At 43.5% G+C, this 27,494-nt stretch overlaps 1 protein-coding gene across 1 annotated transcript; it reads left to right on the top strand.

Annotated features, from left to right (window-relative positions):
• The first annotated feature begins 439 nt into the window (after positions 1 to 439).
• On the top strand, positions 440 to 27,011 carry pla2g3 (phospholipase A2 group III). The gene is made up of 7 exons (XM_072247848.1): positions 440 to 1,004; positions 10,618 to 10,750; positions 11,809 to 11,943; positions 16,663 to 16,970; positions 20,335 to 20,464; positions 23,251 to 23,379; positions 26,798 to 27,011. The coding sequence occupies exons 1-7, from the start codon at positions 440 to 442 to the stop codon at positions 27,009 to 27,011; spliced, it is 1,614 nt and encodes a 537-aa protein (XP_072103949.1).
• Positions 27,012 to 27,494: the final 483 nt, after the last annotated feature.

Consider the following 27,494-nt stretch of genomic DNA (forward strand, 5'->3'; position numbering starts at 1 on the left):
ACACGTAAGAGATTCTGCAGATCTTGAGCAACACAAACACACAATGCTGGAGGAACTCAGCAGGTCAGGCAGCATCTATGGAAGGGAACAGTCGTCCTTTCGTACGAGACCCTTCTCAGGTCTTAAAGGAAAGAGCTAGAAGCCAGGATAAGGTGGAGTGGTGCGGTGCAGAGCGCACAGCCCGGGATCAGTGTGATTTAGAGTGTTAAGACCGGGATTGCTGCGGTGTGGAGCGCACAGATAATGATCAGTGCGGTGAAGAGCGTCAAGGAGGAGAAGTGAAGTGGGAGGGGTAAATGCAAAACTTGCTGAGATAAGACGGCAGCTTCCCGGTCCTATAAAATGCACGTCTAGTAGCATCCGTCCAGCATCAACTTCACTGCCCACTGTAAACATTTCAGCACTTTAATTCATACTGTTCATGAGTGCGAGGGTCAAGATGCTTGCGGGTGGATGTTTGCTCTGCTTGCTGTACTTTTCCCCGGCTCTAGGGCAGGCGCCGTGGCTGAAGGGAGGGTTAGCTGCTTTGGGCCGGGAGAACGGGACCTTGTGCCATTTGTTGTCAGGGAACGGTTCAGTGAGCTCCTGGAGCTTCCTGGCCCGGATGGGGGGAGGGCTGGTCTTCTTCCAAACTCTCTGGACCGGACAGGGTGACCTGGAGCAGTGCGCGGTTTGGAGGGAGACAAGCATCATCCGCACCTACCTGACCTTCTGCTTCGCGACCCGCGACGGGGCGGGGGCGGGGACGGCGGGTGGTCTCCTGGGACAGTCGGAGCCGTGGCTTCAACGCCAACTGAAGTTGCTGCAGCAAGTCGCGGCGGCCCGGTGCAGCCCGAGTCCCGCGGTGCTGGGCTCTCCCCGGCGGGACAAGAGCAGCGACCCGCCGGCAACCTGGTTCCACCGGCAAAGAGGAAGAGGAGCCAGTAGGAGTCGCCGAGGCTTGATCGTTCCTGGGACGTTCTGGTGTGGGGCCGGAAACTCCGCAGAAAGCTACGATGAACTCGGTAAGAACTTTCCCTTCTTTGTTGTAAAGTTCAATTAAAATCTTCCGTCGTGGCGGGGCGCGCAGGAAAGCTGCGCACATACAACGCGCGCTGGTGGGATGTGCTATCCCCTTAAAGGACAACCCTTAGTTGGGAAAGTGACAGGAGCGCAGATTCCCCCGAACAGGGAGTTCGCGCCAAGCTTTGAATTTCCAGAGCGCTCGCAACCTGGATACAAACGTTCCAAGGGTCAGGATCTGGAATACAATCGGAGCGAATAGTGCGAGTTGGCCATTCGTAAGCCGGAGAGGTGACAAGTTAGTCGAAAGCTACTGCTCTATAAAACTCGACCACAACGTTCGGTTCATTATGGGAAGGTGTGGAAACTTCAGGGAAAACGCAGAGCAGATTTGTCTGGATTGGAAAACATATTTTATGAGGAAAGATTGGCAAGCTTGGGCTTTTCTCTCTGAAGCGACAAGGGATGGGATAAGATTTGACGGAGGTGTATAAGACGCGTTGATGGAGTAGACAGCCAGCGCATTTTCTCCAAGGACAGAAATGGTGATACCAAAGGATATAACTTTAAGGCGATTGGAGGGAAGTATGGGGGGGGGGATGTCAGAGGTAGGTTCTTATACACAGCGAGTTGGGTGGGTGTGTGGAATGCCCTGCCAGAGATTATGATGGAGGCATTAATGACATTTAAGAGACTCTTAGATAGGAGCGCCGATGAAAGAAAACGTTGGGCAACGCGGGAGGGAAGAGTTAGACTGATTTTAGATGTAGATTATGGAACAATATCGTAGGCCGAAGGTCCTGTGTTATGCGGCACTGTTCTGTGCTTTGCCTCCCTTTTGAATTCAATGTTCAGGCATTTGGTGTCACTGATAAAGTCAACATTTGATGCTATTTTCTTTGTGTGTCAGCCGCAGCCTGCGACCCCTGTTAATCTTCTGGGGAAAGGCACTGTCGTGCCGCTTTCCTTCTGGGCAAGGCACTGTCTTGGCGTTGAGCAGGAAAATCCAGGAATCTGACCCGGCAATGAGGAAAGATGAGGAAAGATTGCCAGGTCGGGGTCTGTTTGTTACATGGAGGGGCATTTGCCGACGGTGGTTTTCCCGAGTACTCAAGCTGTGGGTTTGGCAGTTGCTATTGGAATCCTGATGCCATGCTTGATGGTACAAACTGGAGCCGCACTGCCCCAGAGGGGCAATTCTGAGCTATCCATCTGTTCCATTCAACACAATCCTCCTCTACCACGTGGCGGAGGATTTTCTTGGCTTTTCTCCATGAGGACAGTATGATGGTCACTCCTAACAATTCCTTCATGGGCAGATAGATGAGAACCTGGTTAGGTAGATGTATCCCTCCATTTCCTTCACTCATTGCCTGCTACTACTGAGGCTGGCAGGTGAATTCTTCATCACTTGGTCAGCGATGGCCATATCAAACCACTCTTGGTGATGTGCATCGAAGTAGCCAATGCACATTATTTAATTGCTCTGCCAAGTGTTGCTTATCAGCCGGGTGGAGGATGGTAAGTTATCCAGGAGAATATTTCCTTGAATGTTTTTCATGATACTTGACTTTGGTGCCTCAAACTAAATCCAGTACCATCCTCATCCCTCCTGTTGAGTGCGCTGCGTGTTATTTTAGCGAAAAGGTTTATCAAAATGCACTTTTAAGAATTTTAGGTGCTCAATCCCTTTTGGACTGATTCTTATCCCAAAACTAATAGGATACTTGAAATCGGACATTTTTATTGCCATATTCCATTATTGCACCTCAGACAGGGACACAGTGCCAATCGTTTAATTAGCAAACAGCTGCAGAGGTTGGAAATCGGGAATAACAAAACCTTGGAAATACTCAGCAGGTGGAGAGAGAAGTAAATCCTAAGGTTATCCGTTGATATCTTTCAACAGAACTGAAAGAATCAGACTTATAACATGTTTGAAGTTGCATACAAGTTGTGAGAGGTGATGTAAACAAAAGGATTATCTGTCAAGAGAGAGACTGAATGACGCAAGTATCGGGGTGCTGGCTGAGAGGGGGCGGTGGAGTTTTGCCTATTGAAACTGATCAGTTTGGAGGAGATCTAAGTACGGTGAAACTCTGGTAATTGGGCATTTTGAGGACTTTGATACTGGACTGGAAAATTTGGAAACTCAATAACATTTAAAATTTTATTGGTATTTTATTGTATGATTTCCAGAGAACCTGGCAAGTGTGCTGGAAGTTTGGCTCCTGTGAGCTAGAAGGGAGCCTGGTGGGTGAGGCACTAAATGGTTGTGATGACCAAATCATCAGATAATGGATTCTTGGAGTTTCACTGTAGAGTAGAGACTCCCTACTTTCTTTATGCCATGGACTAATACCATTAAGCCAGGGGTCCATGTCCCCAGGTTGGGAACCCCTGCTGTAGAGGAAGATTAACAAAAACAATGGTAAGATCAGCTGCAGATGCTGGAGACCTGAGAAACAGCGAGTTAAGGATATATTTTGGCTGTATCTGTGGAGAAGAGATTTTTGATACTTATAGTAAATCATCCCACTTCACTGTTGTAATGTTCAAATTTAATTGTCATTCAACCATACTCATATGTACAGCTAAAGCAGTGTTCTTCTGGGGCTAAGATGCAAAACACAGTACACAGTCACACACAGCACACAGAACACATAGTCACCATAGCATATACAGTCACTTAATAATATTTACACAACTCCCTGAGTGGCATGGCCTGAACATTGATTGCACATGAAGGAGCAACAGTTCAACAAGAACCAGCACATAGCAGTTTCAAAGAAAATTGGTTTCCTTTAACCAATATTATTAGCAATTCCTGTACTGCACAGCTCCTTCCTGACCATACCTTCCTTTTCGTGCCAGTCCTCTCTTCCATCCTCTGCAAACCTGATCTCACTAAAAGCTCGACTGTATATACACTGAAGTGGTGGCAGGTTCTACTTACCTGTTGCTGTCTGCTCTGACAATGCCTCTGTTTTAAAATGCCTCTATTTCCCAAACCCGCTTTTGCCACCCCACCCCTCCCTTATCTCTGTAAATCCCCCAAACCCACACCCTCCCAGTTCTATTCTTGTCCATACCCTTGCTCCCAGTTTAATTGGTCCACCTTTGGCGATTGTTCCTTCAGCTCTGGAAAACCATGGACCAACCGACTTGCCTCTCTTCCTTTTTAAACTTGTATTCTTCATTCAAGTTTTTGCCCGTCTGTGTTGACCATTGGTGACTTGTGGAATATGCTTAGTTACACAAGCTCATTGAGATATTTTTACTTCACTAACGAGTGGGTATCAATCTGTATTTTTAAAGTTGTTCTGATGTTGAAAATGAAAATATTTGGTCTCAATTTGCTTTCTCAAACTTCTCTTCATGTCTAGCATATCTTTTATGTTTTAACTTCTACCATCTTAACGAAGTTTTATTTAGCTCCAGTGAACAGATACCCCCTTTTTTCATGCATCATCTTAATTAATACTTTTTACAAACAGCTTCTATTACTGATATATTTCATAAACTAAGGCAAGAAGAACTGCATGTAGTATTCTAATAGCAGCTCGCTCACGATTTCTTTAGATTTAGGACAACCATGCCGGTTATTGGGTGGCGCGCGGGAGATACGTCTCCGCCAAAGGAGGTTTAAGGTAGCCTTCCCTCCGCAAGCCTGATTGTAAACCTGTTTGTGTGTGTGTGTAAGTGGATGGGTATGGATAGGGTGGCAAAGGGGCTTGTTTTGTTGCTGGTGTTTTGTTTTGTTGTTGTTATCGTTGCTGCTAGCGCTATTCTGGACAAGCTATGTTGATGCCAGCATGTGTGGCGACATCTGCGAGCTGCTCCCTGTACATCCGTGGGTGTGTTGATCGTTAACGCAAATGTTGCATTTTGCTGTCTGTTTCGACATAATGTGTGCTAAATAAATGGGTGGCGGGGTGGAGATATGTTACTACCAAAGAGGTGAAAGACGCATCTTCCTTCCACTGGCCTGCAGGTCAACCTTAGGCAAGGTGTATCACCTGCTCAGCACCCCCCCACAGATCAGGGTCACGTGAAACCATGGGGGCAGGTGATGGATGGTCGTACGAGCATTGGTGCATATCATAAGTCCTAGTTATGTGACCACTGACGCCAGGCACTCTCTGAAGAGTATTAATAATGGCCGGGGTCACCCTTCTTGTAAAGACACTGCCCAGCAGAAGGCAATAGCAAACCACTTCTGTATAAACAATTGCCAAGCACAATCATGGTCATGGAAAGACCGTGATCGCCCACGTCAAACAACACGGCATATAATGGATGAATGAATGAAGTCTGTTATACTCTGGACCTGATTTTGAAATCCAGGGTCCCCCTTGGTTTATACATCACTGTTGAGCTTTTTAACCATTTGGTTTGAACATAAGCAGCAGGAAGGGTGGTCCCCATAGCTGTCCTGTCGTGGAATGAAGTTGTGTTTGATCTATCCTTTCACCTTGACTACTTTCCTTCTGACCTATTTTCTTTTAATTTCCACTGCAATTCAATTTTGGCCTTGAAATATTCAGTGCTGTAACATTCTCTGGCTGCGTGCCCCCTTCCCCGTGTTAAATAGCTGATCCTGTACCTTGAGACTAACTCCCTTTATTCTAGACTTCTCAGGAAAAGGTCCCATAGCATTCACCTCATCAGGGGACCTGGACTCTATCGGTAGAATTTAAATAGCAGTAGAAAGTGACAACACACAAGACCTCAGCCCATACACATCAACTCTCCTACACTCTGGATCAATAACCACTGAGTCCCACACTGGAAAATGAGTGTGTGGATTTTCAGTAAGGACAAGGACTGACCACTGCTGTGAGTGACCCAGATGGGAAGCAACATGTGTATACTCATCGCCCTGGCTTACCCACAAACTTCTACTCAACGGACAACGTGGCGGAGAATGTTCAGTAAACGCACTTCACACACACACACACATACACACACACACACACACACACACACACACGCGCACATTGCCTTGACATTCTGCTGTCGTTGTGCTGAGTACGTGCATTTCAATGTCTTCCCCTGTATATTCTCATAATGGGTCGCAAAGGGTTGGCTTTGTGGTGCCTTTCCCACCATACACGGCGGATTATTTCATTTCTTTAGTAATGGGGATGTGTAAACGTGTGAATGTTCTTTGTATACTGTATTTAATGTATATATTTCTGTTTATTTTGTAATATGATTATAACTACATTATGGGATGCATCATATTCCAATTCACGTGTCATCTTAAGTTAACTTTGTGGGTCATTAAAGATGGTGTGTCTTGATGCCTGATAAACGGGGTTCATCACTGTGTGTGTGTGTGTGTGTGTGTGTGTGTGTGTGTGTGTGTGTTAGATAGATCGGGGCTGCCAGGAGTTCACACCGGAAAAAGTATGGAGCTATTATTGTGTTTGCCGGTAGATAGCTTTTTGTAAATATTGGCAGTTCTCTTTTCACTGTTCTCTCTAATTTTTGTAACACACCTAATGAACACCCTTGTACTAAAGTGCTAAGTGACTCCAGCCAATTTCCCCTTTGGTCATAACGACGTATCTAACAGTCAATGTGAGAATGCTTATCATCTCTGAAAGCATAACTCTGTGGGCAATACTCAGGACACCACGGAGAGGGAGGACTTCTCCGTTGAAGAATCTGTGGCACCTTCTGAACAGTGATTCTAGTCCTTACGCTTCAGGCAAAAGCTTGCCAGTAATAAGATACCGCGACTTGCACACAAGGCAGCAGAGAGTGACATAATCTGCCCACAGGGCATTTTTAAAGTGGTGATGTGATGTTATGTAACTTGTGTGGCATCATCATTCTTTCTCTGTGATAATTTTACTTTTTGAATTGACGTGTTTGCACTTAGCAAACCAGTAAAAGAGGCAAGTGACGAATGTTCCCTCTTTTTTTCTACAGCTGCGCAGACCAACTATTGCTATGAGCGGGAAATTTTAATCTGGCCTGAAAACTGTGTGGCATTTTAAATGTTATATATATATATATAATATGCATACTACAAATAATTAGAATGAAAATTGAAAAAGCACGCACTTTTGATTTTATTTATTAATTGAAGGGTATGGTGAAATACAGTACAACAGGGAAAATCTTTCATGTTTCGTAAACCTTTTCTAGCTGCGTCCAATTCCAGCTGTGCGGCAACGAAGGCTATGTGCGCGGGAGCAATTCAGACACCGGGCGGGAACGGTGCAAGTGACAGGAATTTTACTCGCAGCTGATGCTTGCGTGTAGGAATGTGCCTTTCCATACCTGTCAGTGCTTTTTTTTTTCAGAACCTCACAAACTTGATTCCTGTCATGCGAAATCGCCTAATTATAATTATTGCAAAAGATTTGTTCCTCTTCATTGCACGCAGTAAGGAAGCAAGAAACTTCAGATGCAAGAAATCTGAATAAAAGATAGAAAATACTATGAACACTCAGCAGGTAGGCAGCAGCAGGGAGGGGAACGGTTGATATTTCAGATCTGGCAACATATCGGAACAGGGCTTGTTTATACTTTAGAACGGAGGTGGCTGGAGACAAAATGGATGGAGACCAAAATGCTTCAATTGGTACGGAAGCAAAAATCAAACGACAGGAGGAACTCAGTAAGGCAGGAAACATTTGTGGAGGTCGAGGGATGGTGGATGTTTTGTGCAGAGAGTCTGCATCAGGTTGTAGGTTTCTTAATCCGTCTAGAGGAGATGTAAAAAGTATAAATTGAGACATCAGGATACAGTGGGAATGCTGGGAGGAGTGACCATGTGGGTTTCCTCTGGGTCCCCCCCCCCCCGACCATGTAGATTTCCTCCCGGTGCTTCAGTTTCCTCCCACAGTCTAAAGACATACTGGTGGGTAGGTTAATTGGTCATTGTGGATTGTCCAGTGATTAGGCTAGGGTTCAATTGGCGGTTGCTGGGTGGCGCAGCTCAAAGAGATGGAAGGGCCTATTCCATGCTGTATCTCAATAAATAAACAAACAAACTTGGGCAGCACCTGTGGAGAAAGAAACAGGCTGATGAACCCCACACCCATCCCCCCCCACCAACAATTGACCCCAAAGACCCGCCTTTCTTTCCTCACGACCACTCCACCCCACAGTTAGTCACCGTTCATGGTTTGGTGAGGTAGCTCCTTATTGGTCGGCTGCCAGCTGCTTATAACATTACTGACAATCCACACAGAGTCGAGGAGAAACCGAAACGATTGAAAGCTACCTGCAGAGAGAAAATAGAGACAGTAACGTTCATGTTATCGAACCCAAACCGGATCCTTGAGGAATGTAAAGGGAGGCTCACTGGAACTACAAATCCAGACAACCTAAGTCTGTCACAAGTCCTGCAGGCCTGTGTGACAAGCCATAGGGCACTGGGCTCCTAGGTTTCCAGAGCACATGTATCTGTTAATTGTTGGCTTAACGAGAGTCGTTAAACCCTTGTGCTTTCTGTTTAATCTTGACAAGTTTATTTTGACTGACATGGGTTTTCTACGTACTGTGATTATTTAAAGTGGACTCCCGATTAGCACTTACCACGGGGTCCTTGTTTTGAGAATGATTTGTCTCGCGGCCTCACTCAGGCGAGCCACTGATGTTCGGTTGAGATCCCCGCGTATAAACTCTTGTTTCCATCTCTACATGGGAGTCTGTCATTCCTCTGCCCCTGGGTTCAGTTATTTACAGTGCACGCTGTGACAAAATCAGTGTGCTGATTCACTGCGTCCAGTTTTTGGACATCCACACAAAGAGAGAGCCTGGATCTAGGTATTGCCAATGGTGACCAGGAATGTAGCAAGCTTGATCCTTGTTTAATAATCTCCTCAAGCATCCCACTCAGGGATTGAAATAGAGAAATCAGTAGACCTTTCCACTGCTTGTTACATTTCAGCATCCAGATGTCACACTGGAAAAGTCTAGATCCTAAAAGGTGATGGGATCAGGATCAACTATAATCTGTACATTTCAAACCCCTGTTAATGCTTACAATGCAGGCTATTAACAAAATACTTCATAAGACCAGAAAGTATAGGAAATGCTCAGTAGGGCGGTCTGCAATCTAATTGACTAGCAGCTACTTACTTCCACGATTCTTTGTCTGTATTTTTGCATCTCAATGATGCACATTTCTTGTAATTTTTATTATGCACAATTGCTGGAAATGAAATTGGATTGCTAATATTTTTCTTATCAAAGTGTGGGTTTCCTGTTTATGTCTTGGAAAAGGTTTGGATGTAAGCTTGTGACTTCTCTTCCAAAGCTGTTTAATTTCCATCTCGCTCATAATATCTCACTCATAATAGGTGAGACTGAAGGAGCGGTGTGATCTGAAGAGCATCTTGTGGGTATTCTAAAGCACTGGAAACATTTGGAACAGTGTTATAACTCACCTGCTTCATTAAGTTTTGAAGGGGAGAGACCGCTCTCACTCTGCAAGTAAAAGCTCTCCATATGATGAGGGGGAAATTGGTGAAGCCAATGCCTTCCATGAAAATCTCTTGTTGTCTGATGTTTAACTTATCCCTTTCCAGGTCTATGCTCAAATTGTTCACTTAAAAAGAATCATAGGCTATCGGACACAGCTAACTTACAAGGCTGATGACAAAGGACCATTGATTGGAAGATGTGTTTGAATCCCATTACAGGAGTTAGGGAATTCAAGTTCTCGTTCATTCATTATGTGCTGTAAGTGATCATGGTCTTTCCATGATCATGATTGTTCTTGGCAATTTTTTCCACAGAAGTGGTGTGCCATTGTCTTCTTCTGGGCAGTGTCTTTACAAGATGGGTGACCCCAGCCATTATCGATACTCTTCAGAGATTGTCTGCCTGGCGTCAGTGGTCACATAACCAGGACTTGTGATATGCACCGGCTGCTCATACGACCATCCACCACCTGCTCCCATGGCTTCACGTGACCCTGATCTGCGGGTGCTAAGCAGGTGCTGCACCTTGCCCAAGGGCGACCTGCAGGCTAGCAGAAGAAAGGAGTGTCTTACACCTCCTTTGGTAGAGGTGCATCTCCACCAGGCCCACCCAATTTAAGTTCCCATAGTCACGAAAATTTAAGCTTAACAGTCCCAATCAATGCTGCATTGATGTATGACACCAGCCCCACCACTGTGGTTTGGCTCTTGATTGAAGGTGGATAATAAAGACAGGCCATAAAATGATCTTCATCCAAATATCTATTCTCCATGTTACACTCTTTAAAAAATAATTTACACTGCCTTGCTCTTGACCTCTGTACCTGACCTTAGAACAGGGCTTCCCAACATTTTTTTTTAATGCCATTGACCAATAACATTAAGCAAGGGGGTCTATGAATCTCAAGTTGGGAACTCTTGCTTTAGAATGATCAGGAAAAGGGAATACAACCTGACTGATTCCCTACCCACTCCCTAAATCTTCCTCCACTTCAGCCTGGAGAAACTAGCATCACTCTAAAGCAATGACACCTTGTGTTGCCATATTCTATAAACCGGCAACGTAGAAACCATTTTCTTTACAGCATTGATAGAAATCTTAACATGCTAATGTCACTTATGATTGTACATTTCCAAAACCATTTGTAATCTTTTCCCCTCTCTTCAGGGACATTCAAATGGACAGATTCCTGCTGCAGAGAACATGACCATTGTGAACGTACAATATCTGCCTTTGGGTACAACTATGGAATGCTAAACTACAGGTTGTACACCATATCCCACTGTGATTGTGATTATAGGTAAGCCTGAAGCCAGTGTATAGAGGGTAAGACCACCACTGGAGAAGATGAGCTAAATCAAAAGAAATTAATTTGGTCACAGGAAGCGGGAAAAAAAGGAGAAAATGGGTGGGAAAGGATTGATGTACCTTCAATGGGTTTACTGGGTGGATGTACAATGCTGTATGGATCGGTGTCTCATTGAGCCCGTGTGCGCGAGGACACTAGGAGTAATATAGGGGAGAAGCAAGCTATTTATGCAGAGGACTAACATGGCTTTAGAGCAGGAATTGGGAGAGAATAGGTGATTAAAGCTCAAAGTAAATTCATTATTAAAGTACATATATATCACCATATACAACCCTGAGATTTATTTTCTTGCTGGCATTAAATCCATCATAGAGTAATATCTGTAACAGATGAGCTGTGGGTAGTATTTAAAGCATTATAACAACCAAGCAATTAGACCTAATGCATCAAACAGCATACTCCTGTGTAATTACAAAATAAGGATGATGTTTATTTTGGCTGGGGTTTTCAGAACCAGGGTGCTCAGTTACAAAGTAAATGACTGAATGGCTTCACCCAGAGGTGATGGATCTAAGTAAATCTGAGGACAATAGGGGCTTTGTTGCTCAGCATATTCAATACAGAAATGAATAACTTTTGGATGGAAGAGAGTTGAGGGATGGAAGTTAGTCTGTCCGAGGTAAAAGGTCAGTCATGGTCTTCTTGAATGGCAGAAGGGCAGGATGGCCTGCTTAACAAAAAAAGTTACCCAGGAGCATAAACATTAGAGCTGGTGTGGCCAAATAAAAATAAGGGGAAGAAGCAGAGAGAAGATAAAAGAAGTGCAGGTTCTAGCTGGCTTGACCATGAGACCACAAGACATGGGGTCAGTACTAGGTCACTTGGGCTATCAAGACTACTGTGTGGCTGATTTATTTTCCCTCTTAACCCTATTCATCTGCCTTTACTTGGTAACCTTTACCCCTTATTAATTAAGACCTATCAACCTCTGATTTCTTATAAAATGACCTTCAAAGAATTCTTTTTAGCTTTACGTTCCATCTTTCCAGGTTCAAGAAATGTCTCCTAGATGTCAATAACACCATCTCCTCGCTGGTCGGAGTGACATATTTCAACATACTCCAGATCCCTTGTTTCTCCCTGCAACCAGTCGACCTTTGTATGAAGAAGACTGTTTTGAGCTTGTGAGTCTGCCAATGACTTTTCTCACTTCCTTCTTATCTATCTGCTGGTGCTATCTCTCGGATGTATTCATGGGTACCCATATATTGCAAAGTCTCTGTTCCTGATTGGAAAATCTTCGAGGCTTTACACAAACATTTTCAGTACTGAGCTTTGCCAATATGGAGCATGTATTAGGGGCACAGCCAATCAGTTGAGCAGAATTCCCATCCATCAAAGTTATTGGAGCAGGGCAGACCGAAGGGAGAATAGAGAGACCGTAAGGCCACAAGACATAGGAGCAGAATTAGGCCATTCAGCCCATCGAGTCTGCTCCGCCATTCCATCATGGTTAATTTATACATACAATGGATGAAATGCCTATGCCTCATCTCCTTTCCTGTGCATGGCAAGGGTTAAACTGCCATCTCCCTCCCACCCTAACTGCCGGTTCTTTGCATTATTATTCTCGCCCACCTTTCCTTCAACCCACATTGATCCTTCAGTCTCCCCGTTGCTAGACCAGATTCTCACAAATACAAGAATCCATTTATCATAAAGCCTACACTTTCCCCTTTCTTTCTTTGTTATACTTTGACATAACTTTAAAGTTTTAATTTAAAGAAATCTAATGGAAGGATGTACTTCGCTAATGCAAGAGGATAGTAATCAGTGGATGTGGCTTGAAGGTTCTTTTGTTCTGTGGGAAGATTAGAGAGGATTATGGACAGTAAATTCACCAAAAAGATAATTCACAACCTGAAAGGGTAACAGAAGCAGAAACACTTATCAGATATAAAAAAACAATCAGTTAATCTCTCACAAAATGCTGGAGGAGCTCAACAGGTCTGGGCTGCTGAGTTCCTCCAGCATTTTGTGTGTGCTGCTTGGATTTCCAGCACCCACAGATTTTCTCCTGTTTACCATTTAATCTCTGACAGCTTGCTGGTAGTGGTCTCCTTCTGTGTCCCAGAGTGGCATAATGCTTTGAGATATTCAAGCATGATACTGCTGATGTTGTTGACCAACAGATGAAAACATAAATATCTGAACGCACAAACTTATCTCCTGCTCATTAACCTAGATGGTGAGTTACTACTCACGACCCAGTTGCAGAGGGAACCGCGGTCAAGCTGTTCATTTGCAAAGATATTGCACATTGCAAGAGAGATGTCTGAATGGTAATCAGGAGTGGGAATATTGGAAGATTTATTTTTTGCATTCCACCCCACCTCTGCATTTCCCACAGGTTTTAGAATAAGAGATCATTATAGAGTCATCGTGGCACAACAGAGAAATAGTTCAAATTTATTTTTGTCAGAGGCATACACACACAGGGTATGACTGCCATGTAGATTAGCTTTTTTTTTGCAGCAGAAGTACATTATGAATAAGGACAAATGTAAGTTAGCAGACTTCAATTAACATAAATTATGTGTAACTTACATGTGAGCAAAAATGAATGACAAAATAAACAATGACACTAGGGCAAATTTGAAAGAGAGGAAAATATTTAATTTGAAGAAGTGTTAAGGATTTTCAGGTTGTGCACCTACACTAATCCCATTTGCTTGACTTGGTCCTTATTCTCTATGCCTTGCCTATTTAAATGCTTGTAAAGATGACTCCACCACTCCCTCCAGCAGGGAGTTCAAGACAGCAACCACTTTTCCCTCAAATCCCCTTTGAGACTTTTTCTTCACCTTAAACCTTCATCCTCTGACAGCTCTGTCATTGTTTATTTTGTCATTTATTTTTGCTCACATGTAAGTTACACATAATTTATGTTAATTGAAGTCTGCTAACTTACATTTGTCCTCTTGTTTTTAATAGTCCTGCTATTGGACAAAGATTCTGACTACCTATCCGGGGTTCTTAAAATGTTGTATACCTCTGCCAGTTACTCCTCAGCCTCCTTTGCCCCACAGAAAAGAAACTCAGTCTATCCAATCTTTCCCTGTAACTAACGTCCTCCAGTCCAGACAATATCCTGATGAATCTCCTCTGCACTCCCTTCAGTACAACCATGTCATTCCTAGTGTAGTGACCAAAACCTCACCCTCGCCAGTATTTTGTAAAGTTGTAACTTATCCAAATGTTTGTATTCTATGTCCTGAGCTGTGAAGGCAAACATATGCCTTCCTCACCATCCTACCTACATGTGTCACCACTCTCAGGGAATTATATACTTGAACCACGAGACCTTTCTGTTCATCAGCCTTCCATTTATGTCCTGCCCGAAAATGACTTCCCAAAAATCATCACCTCGAACTTACTGGAATTGAATTCCATTTGCCAATTCTCTGCTCTACTTTCCACCTGATCTACTATATATCATGTTGTACCTCGAGAAGATCTTCCTTGCTAACCACAGCACCATCGACTTCCATACTGATTTACTAATCATACTGTTACCTTCGCATAAAGACGGCTGCAGCACCAAACCTGTCAAAGTCCTCCCTCAGAAAGCCATGGTTCCACAATTACCCAATGCCCCTATTGAAGCATATTTTGAATCAAATTATCCAGCTGCCCTTGGATACCATCTGTCTTAACTTTATAGATTAATCTACCATTTGGCATCTTGTCAGATGCCTTACTAAAGTCCATAGAGCAAATGTCTACTGTTCCACCTTCATCTTGGTTACCTTCTCAATGTCTCAGTCAGATTAGCGAGAAAGGATTTCAATAGTACGAGCGAGAAAGGATTTCAATAGTACGAAGCCATACTGACTATCCCTGATCGTTTGTTCAATCATTCGTTGTGTGCCTTGTCGTATGACGTAGGTGATCATGGTCTTACCATGACCATGATTGTTCTTGGCAAATTCTTCTACAGAAGTGGCTTGCCACTGCATTCATCTGGGCAGTCTCTTTACAAGATGGGTGACCCTAGCCGTTATCAATACTCTTCAGAGATTGTCTGCCTGGCGTCAGTGGACACATAACCAGGACTTGTGATGTGTTCCAGCTGCTCGTATGACCAGGGGCGAAGCCACTTCTTCACCTTGCCCAATGGTGACCTCCAGGCTAGTAGAGGAAAGGAGTGCCTTACACCCCTTTTGGTAGAAACGTATCTCCACCCCACCATCCAAATCAGCCGCTGATAATCCCTTAGTAATTTCTCCAGTATATTCCTTACCAATGGCATAAGACTTGTGGCTAATAAGCTTATCCGTGCTCCCCTTACGGGAGCATCATTAGCTACCCTCCAGTCCCCTTTATAACACTCCCAATTGTTAGCTGTCACTTTACCCAAAATCGGCTCCCAATCTCATTTTACGTCTCTTACAATATTGAAATCAGCGTTCCCACACACCCCACCCTGTCCATCGACCTTCCTGATTCTAAACCTGAAGCTGAGCGACTATCTTGCTCCTTACCACAACTGCATTGAAACTTACAGAATTGTGGTCGTTGTTGCCAGGATATTCTTCAACACCAGCCCAGCTTCATTCCTTAAGATAATGTAGAGTACTGGTTAAACTTAACCCAGTAAGTTTAAAGAGCACAGGAAAAGGAGGAGGTGGCTTTAAATGGAGTGCAGGATCTAGGCCCAGAGCCTGGGTAGGGCAGGCAGCAAATATTACGTGGTGTGTCCTCCTCTACATTGATGAGACCTGTCCTAAATTGGGGGACCACTTTGAATAAGACTCATCTTTTTCCAATCTTGATCTGAATCGAATAAGTAATTTCAAGTTCTGTTTTCTTATTGCTGTAATTTTGCCATGAATTCATGACAATGTTGAGCAGAATGCAACTTTCCTAAGGTACTAATAGAAGATTTCTTACTTTAGACCATAAGGCCATAAAATGTAGGAGCAGAATTAGGCCATTTGGCCCATCGAGTCTGCTCCGCCATTTCATCATGGTTGATCTATTTTCCTCTCAGCCCCAATCTCCCACCTTCTCCCCCTATCATTTCATGCCCCATCCAATCAAGAATCTATCAACCTCTGCCTTAAATATACATAAAGACTTGGCCTCCGCGTCTGCCTGTGGCAATGCATTCCAGATTCACTTTTGTTAGCAAAAAGATTGAAAAAAATATTAATTCACAGTATGACCTTCATAATGAACGAGGAGCCATTTTTGAAACCTTGAAGTAATTAATGGGTTATATATTACTGCACTACCTTCAGCAGTATGTTGAGAATTTCGCATGAAACATGCCACGGCTTGGTATTCTATGAATCAGGATCAGGTCTATCATCACTGGCCTACGCCATGAAGTTTGTTGTTTTGTGGCAACAGTACAGAGCAAGACATAAAGATTACCAGAAGTCACAGAAATAACTAAAAAGAACACAACAGCGGAATAATAATGTAGTGTTCATGGATTCATGGACCATTTCAAATCTGACGGCAGAGCAGAAGAATCTATTTCCTGCAGTGTTAATGGTCGTAATGAGAAGATCGTATCTCCCAAATGGTGATGGACATCCCTTCTTGAGACAGTATTTCATGAAGATGTCCTCAATGGTGGGAAGGGTGGGGCAGGGGGAGCGCTACACCTGAGTGACATTTCCGTGTTTGTTGGCACCCTGGATTTTAACTTTGATTACCACCCTAGTAGGTGTTGAATTTAAGGAGGATTTGTGTGGAGATTGGGCCACGGGAGAACTAATCAGGGAAACAGGATTTGGATGAGACAAACTTCTCTTCAACTGCATATTAACGAGCTTGTCTCTGTGTGCATCTCTCCCTTTCCCTTTCCTTCTCCTAATCTGTGCTTCTAACAGTTGCCATGCTGTTGAGCTGACACACCAGGCTATTTTACACTTTCCATCACCGTACAATTACACCCACCCTACTGTGGATGACGAAGTGGGACAGTTGCCTGCATCCACAGAAAGGCCAGCAACAACAAGCAGAGTGGATGAAATTGGCAGCAGTGTCTCGGGCGAATTTGTTTATCCAACTACACAGCAAGGAACAACGCAGAAATCTCGGAAGAACGAAGAGAAATGCAGGAATTGCAGTGGTCGCCAGAAGCAGGAAGCCAAAGATGCTTCTCAAAATACCTTGAAGTCAGGAGCAGAAATTGGAGGTATGGATTTTAACCATGCCATTGAGCAGAATTCAAAGGAAAACTCATTTCTTGTTGACCATGAGGAAAAAAGTTTTTCTATAAAACTTTTCCAGAGAAATGCTTCCACTTTAATGCATCATGCACGTGGTATTAAGTCTGTTGGCTTGGTTGAGAGTATCCATCCATAATTTTTCTTTCTCGACAGAACTGAGCACTAACAACTTTCCAGACATTCCCAATCCTTGCCAAATGGCTTGGATCATGGAAGTCCTTTCCGATTGATTCAATGTATCTAAGTGGAAGCTGCAACCATTTGGAAGTTGCTGGCAAATATGCCTCTGATTCTCAATCTTGGCTTCTTATTGGAAATCATTGGACAGAAAAGAAAGGCTAAGCACTATTTTAAATGTTCTAAGCACAAAATAATCTGCAGATGCTGGGGTCAAGGCAACACCCAAAACACGCTGGAGGAACTCAGCAGGTCGGGCAGCATCCGTGGAAACGATCAGTCAACGTTTCAGGCCGGAACCCTGACGAAAGGCTCCGGCCTGAAATGTTGACTGGTCGTTTCCACGGATGCTGCCCGACCTGCTGAGTTCCTCCAGCGTGTTGTGAGTGTTATTTTAAATGTTCTGTTGTTTGATTTATTTAAGTGTAGAACAGCTTGTAACAACTTGATACAAGGTAAATGTCCCAATATGCAGCAGCATAGGAAGACTGAAACATAAGATGTCCCAGTGATTACAGCTGGAAGTCTTATACCAGCAATGTCACACTGTGCAATTCTAGCTTCTGTGCTCTTAGTTTTAAAAACTGAAACATGCACTAACATAACTTCATATTTTAAATGTACATCACGATAAAATTTCGATTTCATTCAGTAATGTAGCTCCTGAGAAGATAAATTCACAAGTGCAAAACTAGAATTAATATAAAACTGTCTCCTTTTTCCTGAATCTACCCAATTTTTGCTTTATTTTATTTGCAAATCAAAATGATTTTCACCATTCCCCATTCCTGTTTCCTCGCTCATTTCCTTACCTGTCCGAGCTCTTTCCTCTTCCCTTTCTGTCCTCTCCAATCAGATTCCCCCTTCTCCAGCCCTCTGTCTCTTTCACCAATCAACTTCCAGCTCTTTACTTCACCCCCACCCCCCCTCTTGGTTTCACCTATCACCTGCCACCTTGTACTTCTTCCTCCCCCCCCCCCCAGCTTCTTACTCTAACTTCTCCTCTCTCTTTCCAGTCCAAATGAAGGGTCTCAGCCCGAGATTTCAACTGTTTGCTCATTTTCATAGATGCTGGCTGGCCTGCTGATTTCCTGCAGCATTTTGTGTGTGTTGCTTTGGATTTCCAGCATCTGCAGATTTTGTCATGTTTGAGATTTTGACGTAGTCAGAAATGGTGTTTAGGAGTAAAATTACTCTTTGACTAATTCAGCCTGTGATACAGTGAGTTGAGCAGAATCAAGTCCAATGCACTTTAATGTAGGTCACAAGAATTGTTGTATCATGCTGAACAAAGGCAGCCTTCTAAGATGTATTCATAGTAGCCACACGGTTTTGACACAGTGTTTACATTGCAGGCAAGACTAGTCTCTGACTGCACATTTCCTCAGTCTTCTTTAGGTCAATTCTCTTGTCTACCCAGTATTTTCAGTAACATTATTTGAAGACTCCCACAAAGACATGCAGATAATTATTTTTCTCTTCACTTCATATTACTTGGCTTCACTAAAACAGGGAACTGCCCCCCTCCACCCGTCCCCTGTCCTCCACCCCGTCAGCTGTTTTTTTTGTTGAGATTTTCAATTGAAATGACCATTGTGATTCACTCGAGCAAACACCCAGAAGGACCCAATTCTCGTCTCGACTGGGGGCCCCAAACAGCCCTTCCAGGTGAGGCAGCACCTCACCTGCGAATCTGCTGGGGTTGTCTCTTGTGTCTGGTGCCCCCGATGAAGCCTCCTCTGCGTTGCTGAGACCCGTCGTAAACTGGGCGACCGCTTTGTCAGGCACCTCCACACCATCCGCCACAGGCGTAACTGCTCAGTGGCCACACATTTTAATTCGCATTCCCTCCTGACATGCGTGTGTCCGTGGCCTCCTCTTACGCTCTTACGCCATGATGAGGCCACCCACAGAGTGGAGGAGCAACACCTTATATACCATCTGGGTAACCTCCAACCTGATGGTATGAATATTAGCTTCTTCCAGTGAACAAACTCCTCCCCCCCACTTCCTTTCTTCCCGACTCTGGCCTTCATTTCTTCCCACTTGCCTATTACATCCCCCTGGGTCCCCTCCTCCTTCCCTTTCTCCAATGGTCCACTCTTCTCTCCTATCAGATTCTTTCTTCTGCCCTTGATCTTTCCCACCCACCTGGCTTCACCTATCACCTTCCAGCTAGGCTCCTTCCCCTCTGACCTTTTTAATTCAGGGATCTTCCCTCTTCCTTTCCGCTCCTGATGAAGGGCCCCGACCAGAAACGCCAACTGTTTACTCTCTTCGGGAGATGCTTCCTGACCTGCTGAGTTCCTCCGGCATTTTGTGTGTGTTACCTAGAAGGCAGGTCTCTGGAGTGGAACAGAATGATGTGTATCTTAAAAGTAACATGTAGTATCATAAAACTAAAACAAATCCACTTCAAACTAAATTATAAAACAAACAGTAACCCTGGTCTTTGAGAGGACTATGCCATCCTGGAGTTGGAACTCAGCAGGAAATAAGTCTGACATTTGCAGTTCTTTGTCATTTAGGTAAGTAAACATTTTACAAAGGCAGAGGTATCTTGTGCTTCTTTAAATATTTTGCTCACTTCTCATTCTTCCATTTAACTTTGGACATCGTGACATTAACTCTGGCTGGAGAGATCAGTGTATGTCGTGGGTCCATCAAATATCTGCAAGGTTTTCCTTAGTGCCATCACACCACAGAAACTGTGCCGCATCACGACCATTAGATGGGAAAGGAATTTAGATTGGGTTGTTCTCCCCTTTAAAATAAAACCTCCTTGGTTGAAGGCTCCAGTGATTATACTTATTGATCACTGGCTGATACTTGGAGGAGACAATATGGAACATAGGAGGCACATTGCTTGCTTATGACAGATGCCAGTGATCCATCCAGGATCTGCATTGGATCCAGGCTAATCTGGTGTATGGTATTCTTCTGCTGTTGTCTGGGATCTCTTAATCAAATGAAATTCTTTAATCAGTCCAGATCAAATTTCCGATAGGGCACTAAAACCATATGAGGATTTTCACAAGTGCTTACCTTGAGTGGAGTTCAATAGTGGTAGAGTTGAATAAATTGAAGGCGAAAATCAATTTTCTAAATAGTTTCCATTATTGACTTCAATAAAATGTATTACTCATTTTGCAGGTGGTTCCCGAACTTGCAACTGTTACAAGCCTCTGGATCGTTGTGTGGCCAAGATCTTGCCCCAGGAATTCAAGTTCTCTCTTTACAACCAGGAATCCAAAACCCTCTATCACTGCAAGTGTATGAGAAGGTAAGGCCACCCCTTCACTGGTTAGTTCAGTTGTTAAGCCTGGGCTTGATCCTGTCTCATCAAGTTTGCTGTGAGTTCTGTGATAATGTTCACTATTCAATTAGTCCACTTCACGTTGATGCCCCAGAACGTGCTCCTCTCCTTTCAAATCAATGTGCTCAGTCCGATTATTCCTTTCAAGTTGGTCCGTTGTTTCACTTGTAGATTACAACATTTTCCCTACTGCAGATGTTGGACTAATAGGTCAGCTGTTTCCAGTTCTTTCTCTCCTTGTTTCTTAAATAGTGTGGCCACATTCCCCTCCAATACATACACAGGAACAATTCAGAAGTCTGCTAGATCCTGGAAGATGATAACCAGAGCATTCACTATCTGTAAAGCCACCTCTAGTGTGGTATCACAAACACAAGAAAATCTGCACATGCTCAAAATCTTGTGTGTTGCTCTAGTGTAGCACTCTAGCTGCAGCAAGACAGGTCATAAAGCACTCCAATGGGTGAGTCGGATGGCTCAGCACATCACTGGGACTTGGCTACTGGACCTGTAGACAATCTACAACTCTCGATGCCTACTGCACGCTCATAGCATCATTAAAGACCCATCCCATCCCTGACACAGTCTGTTCAATCTCTTGCCATCTGATAGGAGATGCAGAAACATCTTAGCCAAGACAGTAAGACTGAAAAACAGCTTCTTCCTGAGGGCTGTTGTGCAGCTGATTAATGCCACAACCCGATTTGCCAATGCCCTTCGAGTGTTATGAACTGCTATAGAGTGTTATCAATTTTTTTAATTAAGCCACACTGCATGCATTGTAAATATCTGTTTTGCACAGACTGGAGTAGCACTGTAAATCTTATTGTCTTGAGCAATGACAATAAAGTGCTAGTCTATTGGCTATTAAGCTTGCCAACTTTTCCAGTAATATTTTTAAATTGATATTTAGTTCTTCTGGTTCCTTGTTTTCTGATAAACCTAGAAGATTTTGTGGTCTTCCATGAAGACAGGTAGAAAGTAGCTATTTTATTCCCTTGTCATTTCCATATCCTTCATGTAAATTCTCCTGTTTCTATCCTTTGGGTACTTAATAAAGTCTTTTACAGTCTCTTTTGTTTCTTACCAGATTACTTTCATATTCTATCTTGTGTTTATACATTTAAACTCCTTGGAGTTCTAAATGTAATCTAAAATGCTGTGTTCTAAAGTCCTTGGGGCTATTTGCATTTCTGCCAAGTTCACACCACTATTTTTTAACTTTCTCTAATCAGCCATGGAGGAATAATTGGACACTTTGATTTTTATATCGTTAGGTATACATTTTTTCAACTTGCCTATTATGTCTTTAAGTGCTCACATTGATGCCCACCATCAAACTTTGCATTCTCCCAGTCAACCATAGCCAACTGTCTTTTTGTTCTGGCTGACCAATGTTTGTATAGCTTTAAGAACCTAGTTTCAAATTGGAACACACTAAACTGGATTCAGAAAAAAGTTTGATTTTACTGCATCCTTCACAAAAAGGCAATCAATTTAATTTCTCATTGTACAAAATATCCAAAGTGGACTTTTCCCAATTGATTTCTCACATATTGACCTTAGTGTCATGTGTATGTTCCATGACTTCATCTTTCATGATATTACAGCAATTTGATTTAAAAAAATCTCCCATGATTAGTCTTGCATGTACCTGTAATTTCTTGTTAATTCATGGCAAGTTGAAAACTGTAACTAGAATCAGAATCAGGTTTAATATCACCAGCATATGTTACGAAATTTGTTATCTTTGCTGCAGCAGTAAAATGGAATAGACAATAATAGAAAAAAAATCTGTGAATTATAGTAAGCATGTGTGTATATATATGATAGTTACATTAAATAAGTAGTACAAAAATAAAAATAAAAAAAGTAGTAAGGTAGTGTTATGTCCATTCAGAAATTGGATGGCAGAGGGGTAGAAGCTGTTCCTGAAACATTGAGTGTGTGCCTTCAGGCTTCTGTACTTCCTTCGTGATGATCACAATGAAAAGAGGGCACGTCCTGGGCCGTGAGAGAACTTAATGATGGATGCTGCCTTCTTGAGTCATTGCTCCTTGGAGATATCCTGGAACTACAGAGGATAGTGCTCATGATGGAGCTGACTGAGTTTACAATTGTAGCTTATCTCGATCCTGCGCAGTAGCCCCTCCCCACCCCATACCAGACGGCGGTATGGCCAGTTAAAATGCTCTCCACAGTACATCTGTAGAAACTTGTGAGTGCCTTTTGGTGACATACCAAATATCCAACCTAGAAATAATTCCCATCAACGTTTTCTGCCCTTCGATATCTCTTAGCTTGGACCAATACTACAGTGTGTCGTGCTTTAGAATACAAGATCAGTTCTTGCCGCTGCTTTGATCTTCATCCTTACTGATAGTGGCATACCAGCCCATCAATTTCCTTTTTGACTCTCCTTTCTAAATGTCAATGAGCCTCAAATATTTAGTTCCCACAGACCCAGCTCTTCCTGACCGAAGGTTATGAAGAGAAGGTAGGAGAATAGGGTTAGGAGGGAAAATGATTGAATGGCAGAGCAGACTCGATGGGCTGAATGGCTTAATTCTGCTCCTTTGTCTCATGGTCTTATTTTGGTCTTATCGTGTGACCAGCAAGAAAGGACGTAGTAATCAATTTTTTGTGCAGAGATTGTACATATTAATAATGAGAGTGCTCTTCATCAATTGGGGCTTGATGCAATGTCTGATTAAATGTTGCCACTCTTTTTCTCTGACCCTTTTTTCTTTCAGGTTTACAAACCAGATGAAGATGGAAGTAAATGTGAAAATGGTGAAGAAACTTTTCTTCAAATCTGTGTCGCAGAGTTGCTTCCAGCTGAAATCGGTGCCAAGGAATTGCAGCGGAGAAGGACACGTTCCGTAAGTGGTGGATTTGACTGTTGTGGCCACGGTGGGAAGGGGTTGGAAAGTGAATGTCAGTGCATGGGATTCCTCTAACAGTGAGAGGTTCTAAGAGGCAGGTGTAAGGAAGCCAAGGAGTGGAGCTGCCATCCTTGAAGCAAAACGGCACCTGATACACAATGTACCTGCAAAGCAAAGTTTCAAATCTGTTAATTTCTACAGATGTGTCATGGAGTGCATTCAAACTGGCTGCAGCACCGTCTGGGATGGAGGGGCTACTGCACAGGATCAAAGAAAGCTGCAGAGAGTTGTAAACTCAGCTCCATCATGGGCACCAGCCTCCGTAGTATCCAGGACATTTTCAACGAGCAGTGATAGTGTCCATCATTAAGGACCCCCATCACCCAGGACATGCCCTCTTCTCATTGCTACCATCAAAGAGGAGGTACAGAAGCCTGAAGGTACACACTCAGTGATTCAGGAACAGCTTCTTCCCCTCTGCCATCCAATTTCTGAATGGACATTCAACCCATGAACACTATATAGACTTACTGTAATTCACAGTTTTTTCTCTATTATCATGTATTGCATTGTACTGCTGCCGCAAAGTTAATGAATTTCACAAGTTTTGCCAGTGATATTAATTCTGATTCTGATGTCTAAGAATTCTGACACTTCGATCAGAGAGTGTCTGTGGAGGCTGAAGTAGAGTTAATGTTTCTGGTACTTCATCAGGCCTGGAAAAGTAACAGGAGGGGCAGGGAACTAATCTGAAATATTTTGTACAAATTATAGAGGGGGGAGAGAACAACGAGAATGTCAGAGACACCACTGCCTTCAGTACAGCCTGAGTGAAGTGACACAAAATGGTAGTTGATCATAGCTCCTCTGTCTGGAGGGGAGTAAAGATACGGGGGTGAAGGGGGACAGTGGAGAGAGGAGCTCAGTGGGCTGGAACTGAGGTGCAAAGCTCAATGAAGCTTGTGCTGACACCCCTTGTATCATAATAACCCACAAAATAAGGAAAAGGGACACAATAAAATGAAATTTTAGACATCAGCAAATGAACAAACAGTATAGTTTATCTGAATAACGCACAGGCCTGGGGGAGGTAGTCCTGGCTGATCACAGGTGGGAGAAATGGGGACAGAGTTAGAAGGGAGAATCAGATCTGTTTTATAATCTCAGCAAATTATTATAAAGTTATTATAAATTATGAAATAAGTAAATCATGCAAAAAAAGGTATAATGAGTTCATGAACTGTTTGTGCTGTATCTCTAATTCAGGGTCAGAATCAGGTTTAATATCACCAGCAAATGTAAAATTTGTTGTTTTGCGGCAGCAGTAAAATGGAATACATAATTTAAAAAACTGTAAATTACAGTTAGATACAGAATTATATATATATATATAATTCAATAATTAAATTAAATAAACAATGCAAATAGAGAGAAAAAAGTAGTGAGGTAGTATTCAATCTCCAAGAGGACCGCAGCTTAGTCATGGTTTGGGGGCTTGTGTGCGTCAGTGACCCAGAGAGCTACGTTGGCCGGAGTCAGGGCTTTACGCTTCGGCTGCTGATAGGGTCACCCACGCCAAACAAGTCAAAGGGCAGAGGTCTGACTAAGAATGGTCCATCGGTCCTCCGGGTTCGGGGGTTCAGCTCAGGGCTAACAACCCTGACTGGTCAAACAAAACTGTTACAGAGACAGCAATGAAGAATCCTTCTACATCTGAAGCCCTGAACACTGAGCTTCAGAGATGGAGGACCTTCATTGCTGTCCTAAATGTCAATGGTGTAATCGGCAGTAAGTAAGTAAGTGTTCACGGGTTCAACGTTCATTCAGAAATCGGATGGCAGAGGGGAAGAAGCTGTTCCTGAATCACTGAGTGTGTGCCTTCGGGCTCCTGTACTTCCTTCCTGATGGTAGTAATGAGAGGAGTGCATGTCTCAGGTGGCGAGGGTCCTGAATGATGAATGTCCACCTTCTTAAGGCACCACCACTTGCAGATGGCATCTGCAGCAGGGAGGGTTATGTCCATGATGATTCTGGCTCGGTCTGCAACCCTCTGCGGCCACTTGCGATTCTGTGCATTGTAACTTCCTTACCAGTCTATGATGAACCAGTCAGCATGGTCTCCTTGTATATCTATAGAAATTTGAAAGAGTCTTTGGTGACTTAAATTCCTAAAGAAGTAGAGTCAGTGGTATGCCTTCTTCATAATTGCATCAATGAGTTGGGCCTGGGACAGATCCTCAGAGATGCTGACAGACAGGAACTTGAAGCTGCTCACCCTTTCTACCATTAACCCCCTCAATGAGGACTGATGTGTGTTCTCCCAACTTCTCCCTCCTGAAAGGCCACAATCAGCTCCTTGGTCTTGCTAACACAGAGTGCAAGGTTCTTGTTGCAACACCACTCAACCAGCTGATCTTGGGTGCTCTTGTGTGCCGCCTCGATGCCATCTGAAGTTTTGCCAACAAGTGTTGCCACCTGCAAATTTAAAAATGGCGTTTGAGCTGTGCATAGTCAAACAGTCGTGACTTGGGGGGGGTGGGAGATAGAGAAGCAGTACGTTAAGCAAGCATTCGTGTGATGCATCTGTGTTTTGCACACTGGTGGAATGCCCAAGTGGTTATTATTTGATTATGGATTTCTTGAGTATGCTCCAAGAAAATAAATCTCAGGGCTGTATATGATGACATTTCCTTTGATAATAAATTTACTTTGAACTTTGTTGATTGTCAGTGAGAAGCCAGTGTTATCACTGATCTGCACTGACTGTGGTCTCTCAGTGAAGAATCTGAGGATCCGATTGCAGAGGTCTGGGGTTTAGAAGCTTGGTGATTTGTACGGAGGGATGGTGTTGAATGCCGAGCTGTAAATCGATAGTCAGAGGCTTGACATGCAGCTTGCTGCTGTGGACCAGTTGGTGAGGTAAAGAAATTGCAGTTGCTCAGACAGGAGTTAACTCTAGCCATAACCAACCTCTTAAAGCACTTCATTACGGCGGATGTGGCTGCTACTGTTTGATAGTCATTGAGGAAGTTCACCCTGCTCTTCCCGGGCACTGTAATGATCGATGCCCTTGGCACAGGTTTTCAGAAACGTGCCAGGTACACCATCAGGGCCTGACGCCCGGTCAGCGTTCATCCTCTTGAAGGATGTTCCTAGACTGCGACCACAGGGTCAGAACAAGAATCAGGTTTATCGTCGCCAGCTGCCTTGGGAATTTGTATAGTTGCAGTGTTATATTCCCCATACTTGTGTCCATCCAAGGGCTGTAATAAGGACATGAACACAACAGTCCACATAAAATGAAAAGGTTTGCTTGGTTTGTGTGCAGTCTAATCTGAGCGTGGTCTCAATCTGGCTGAGTAATTTGCACACTATCAATCACTATTGTTCACTACAAACATGATTTTCTCTACAGGTGTGAAAGTCAATCCAACTCCACCATGGCTATTCTCTCCAAACCCAGATATCTACAGGATATCATGAAAGGTTGGAGGACTGCCGGCGAAACCCTGTTTCCGTCACCAGATGAGCAGCAGAGAAATCAGAATGGAACATTTAACAGCACGGACTCCGTTAAGCTGTATCATCGCTGTTTACAGATGATTCGTACTTCAACTGTAAAGTCTTAAAGGCTGCTTTCTGGGCCACGCAGTGTGGGTTGTGACGCAGACACGGAACAGTACAGCCTGGATGTTGTGCGACCCCTTACTCTTAAGATCAATCTAACCCACATAGCCCTCCATGTGCCTATCTACGGGTCTCTTAAATATCACTCATTTATCTGCCTCTACTACCAACCCTTGCACTGCATTCCATGCACCTACCAGTCTCTGTGTGCAAAAAAAAACCATCTGATATATCCCACCTATACTCTCGTCCAATTACCTTAAAATTACCCCCCCTCCACCCCGCATATTGGCTATTCCCACCCTGGGTAAGAGTCTCTGGCTGCCCATTCTATGCCTCTTATCATTTTGTACTCCTCTATCAAGTTGCCTCTCATCCTCTTTGTGATTTTATGAATATTACGTGGCTCCATGAGTCTTAGGAGGGCAGCCAATGGTGCAGTAGCATCCACACTGGACTTCGGGGTGAGTGGTCCTGGGTTCAAA

The sequence above is a fragment of the Mobula birostris genome, chromosome 31 (genome assembly GCF_030028105.1).
Source record: "Mobula birostris isolate sMobBir1 chromosome 31, sMobBir1.hap1, whole genome shotgun sequence".
In the NCBI taxonomy this organism is placed as follows: domain Eukaryota; kingdom Metazoa; phylum Chordata; class Chondrichthyes; order Myliobatiformes; family Myliobatidae; genus Mobula; species Mobula birostris.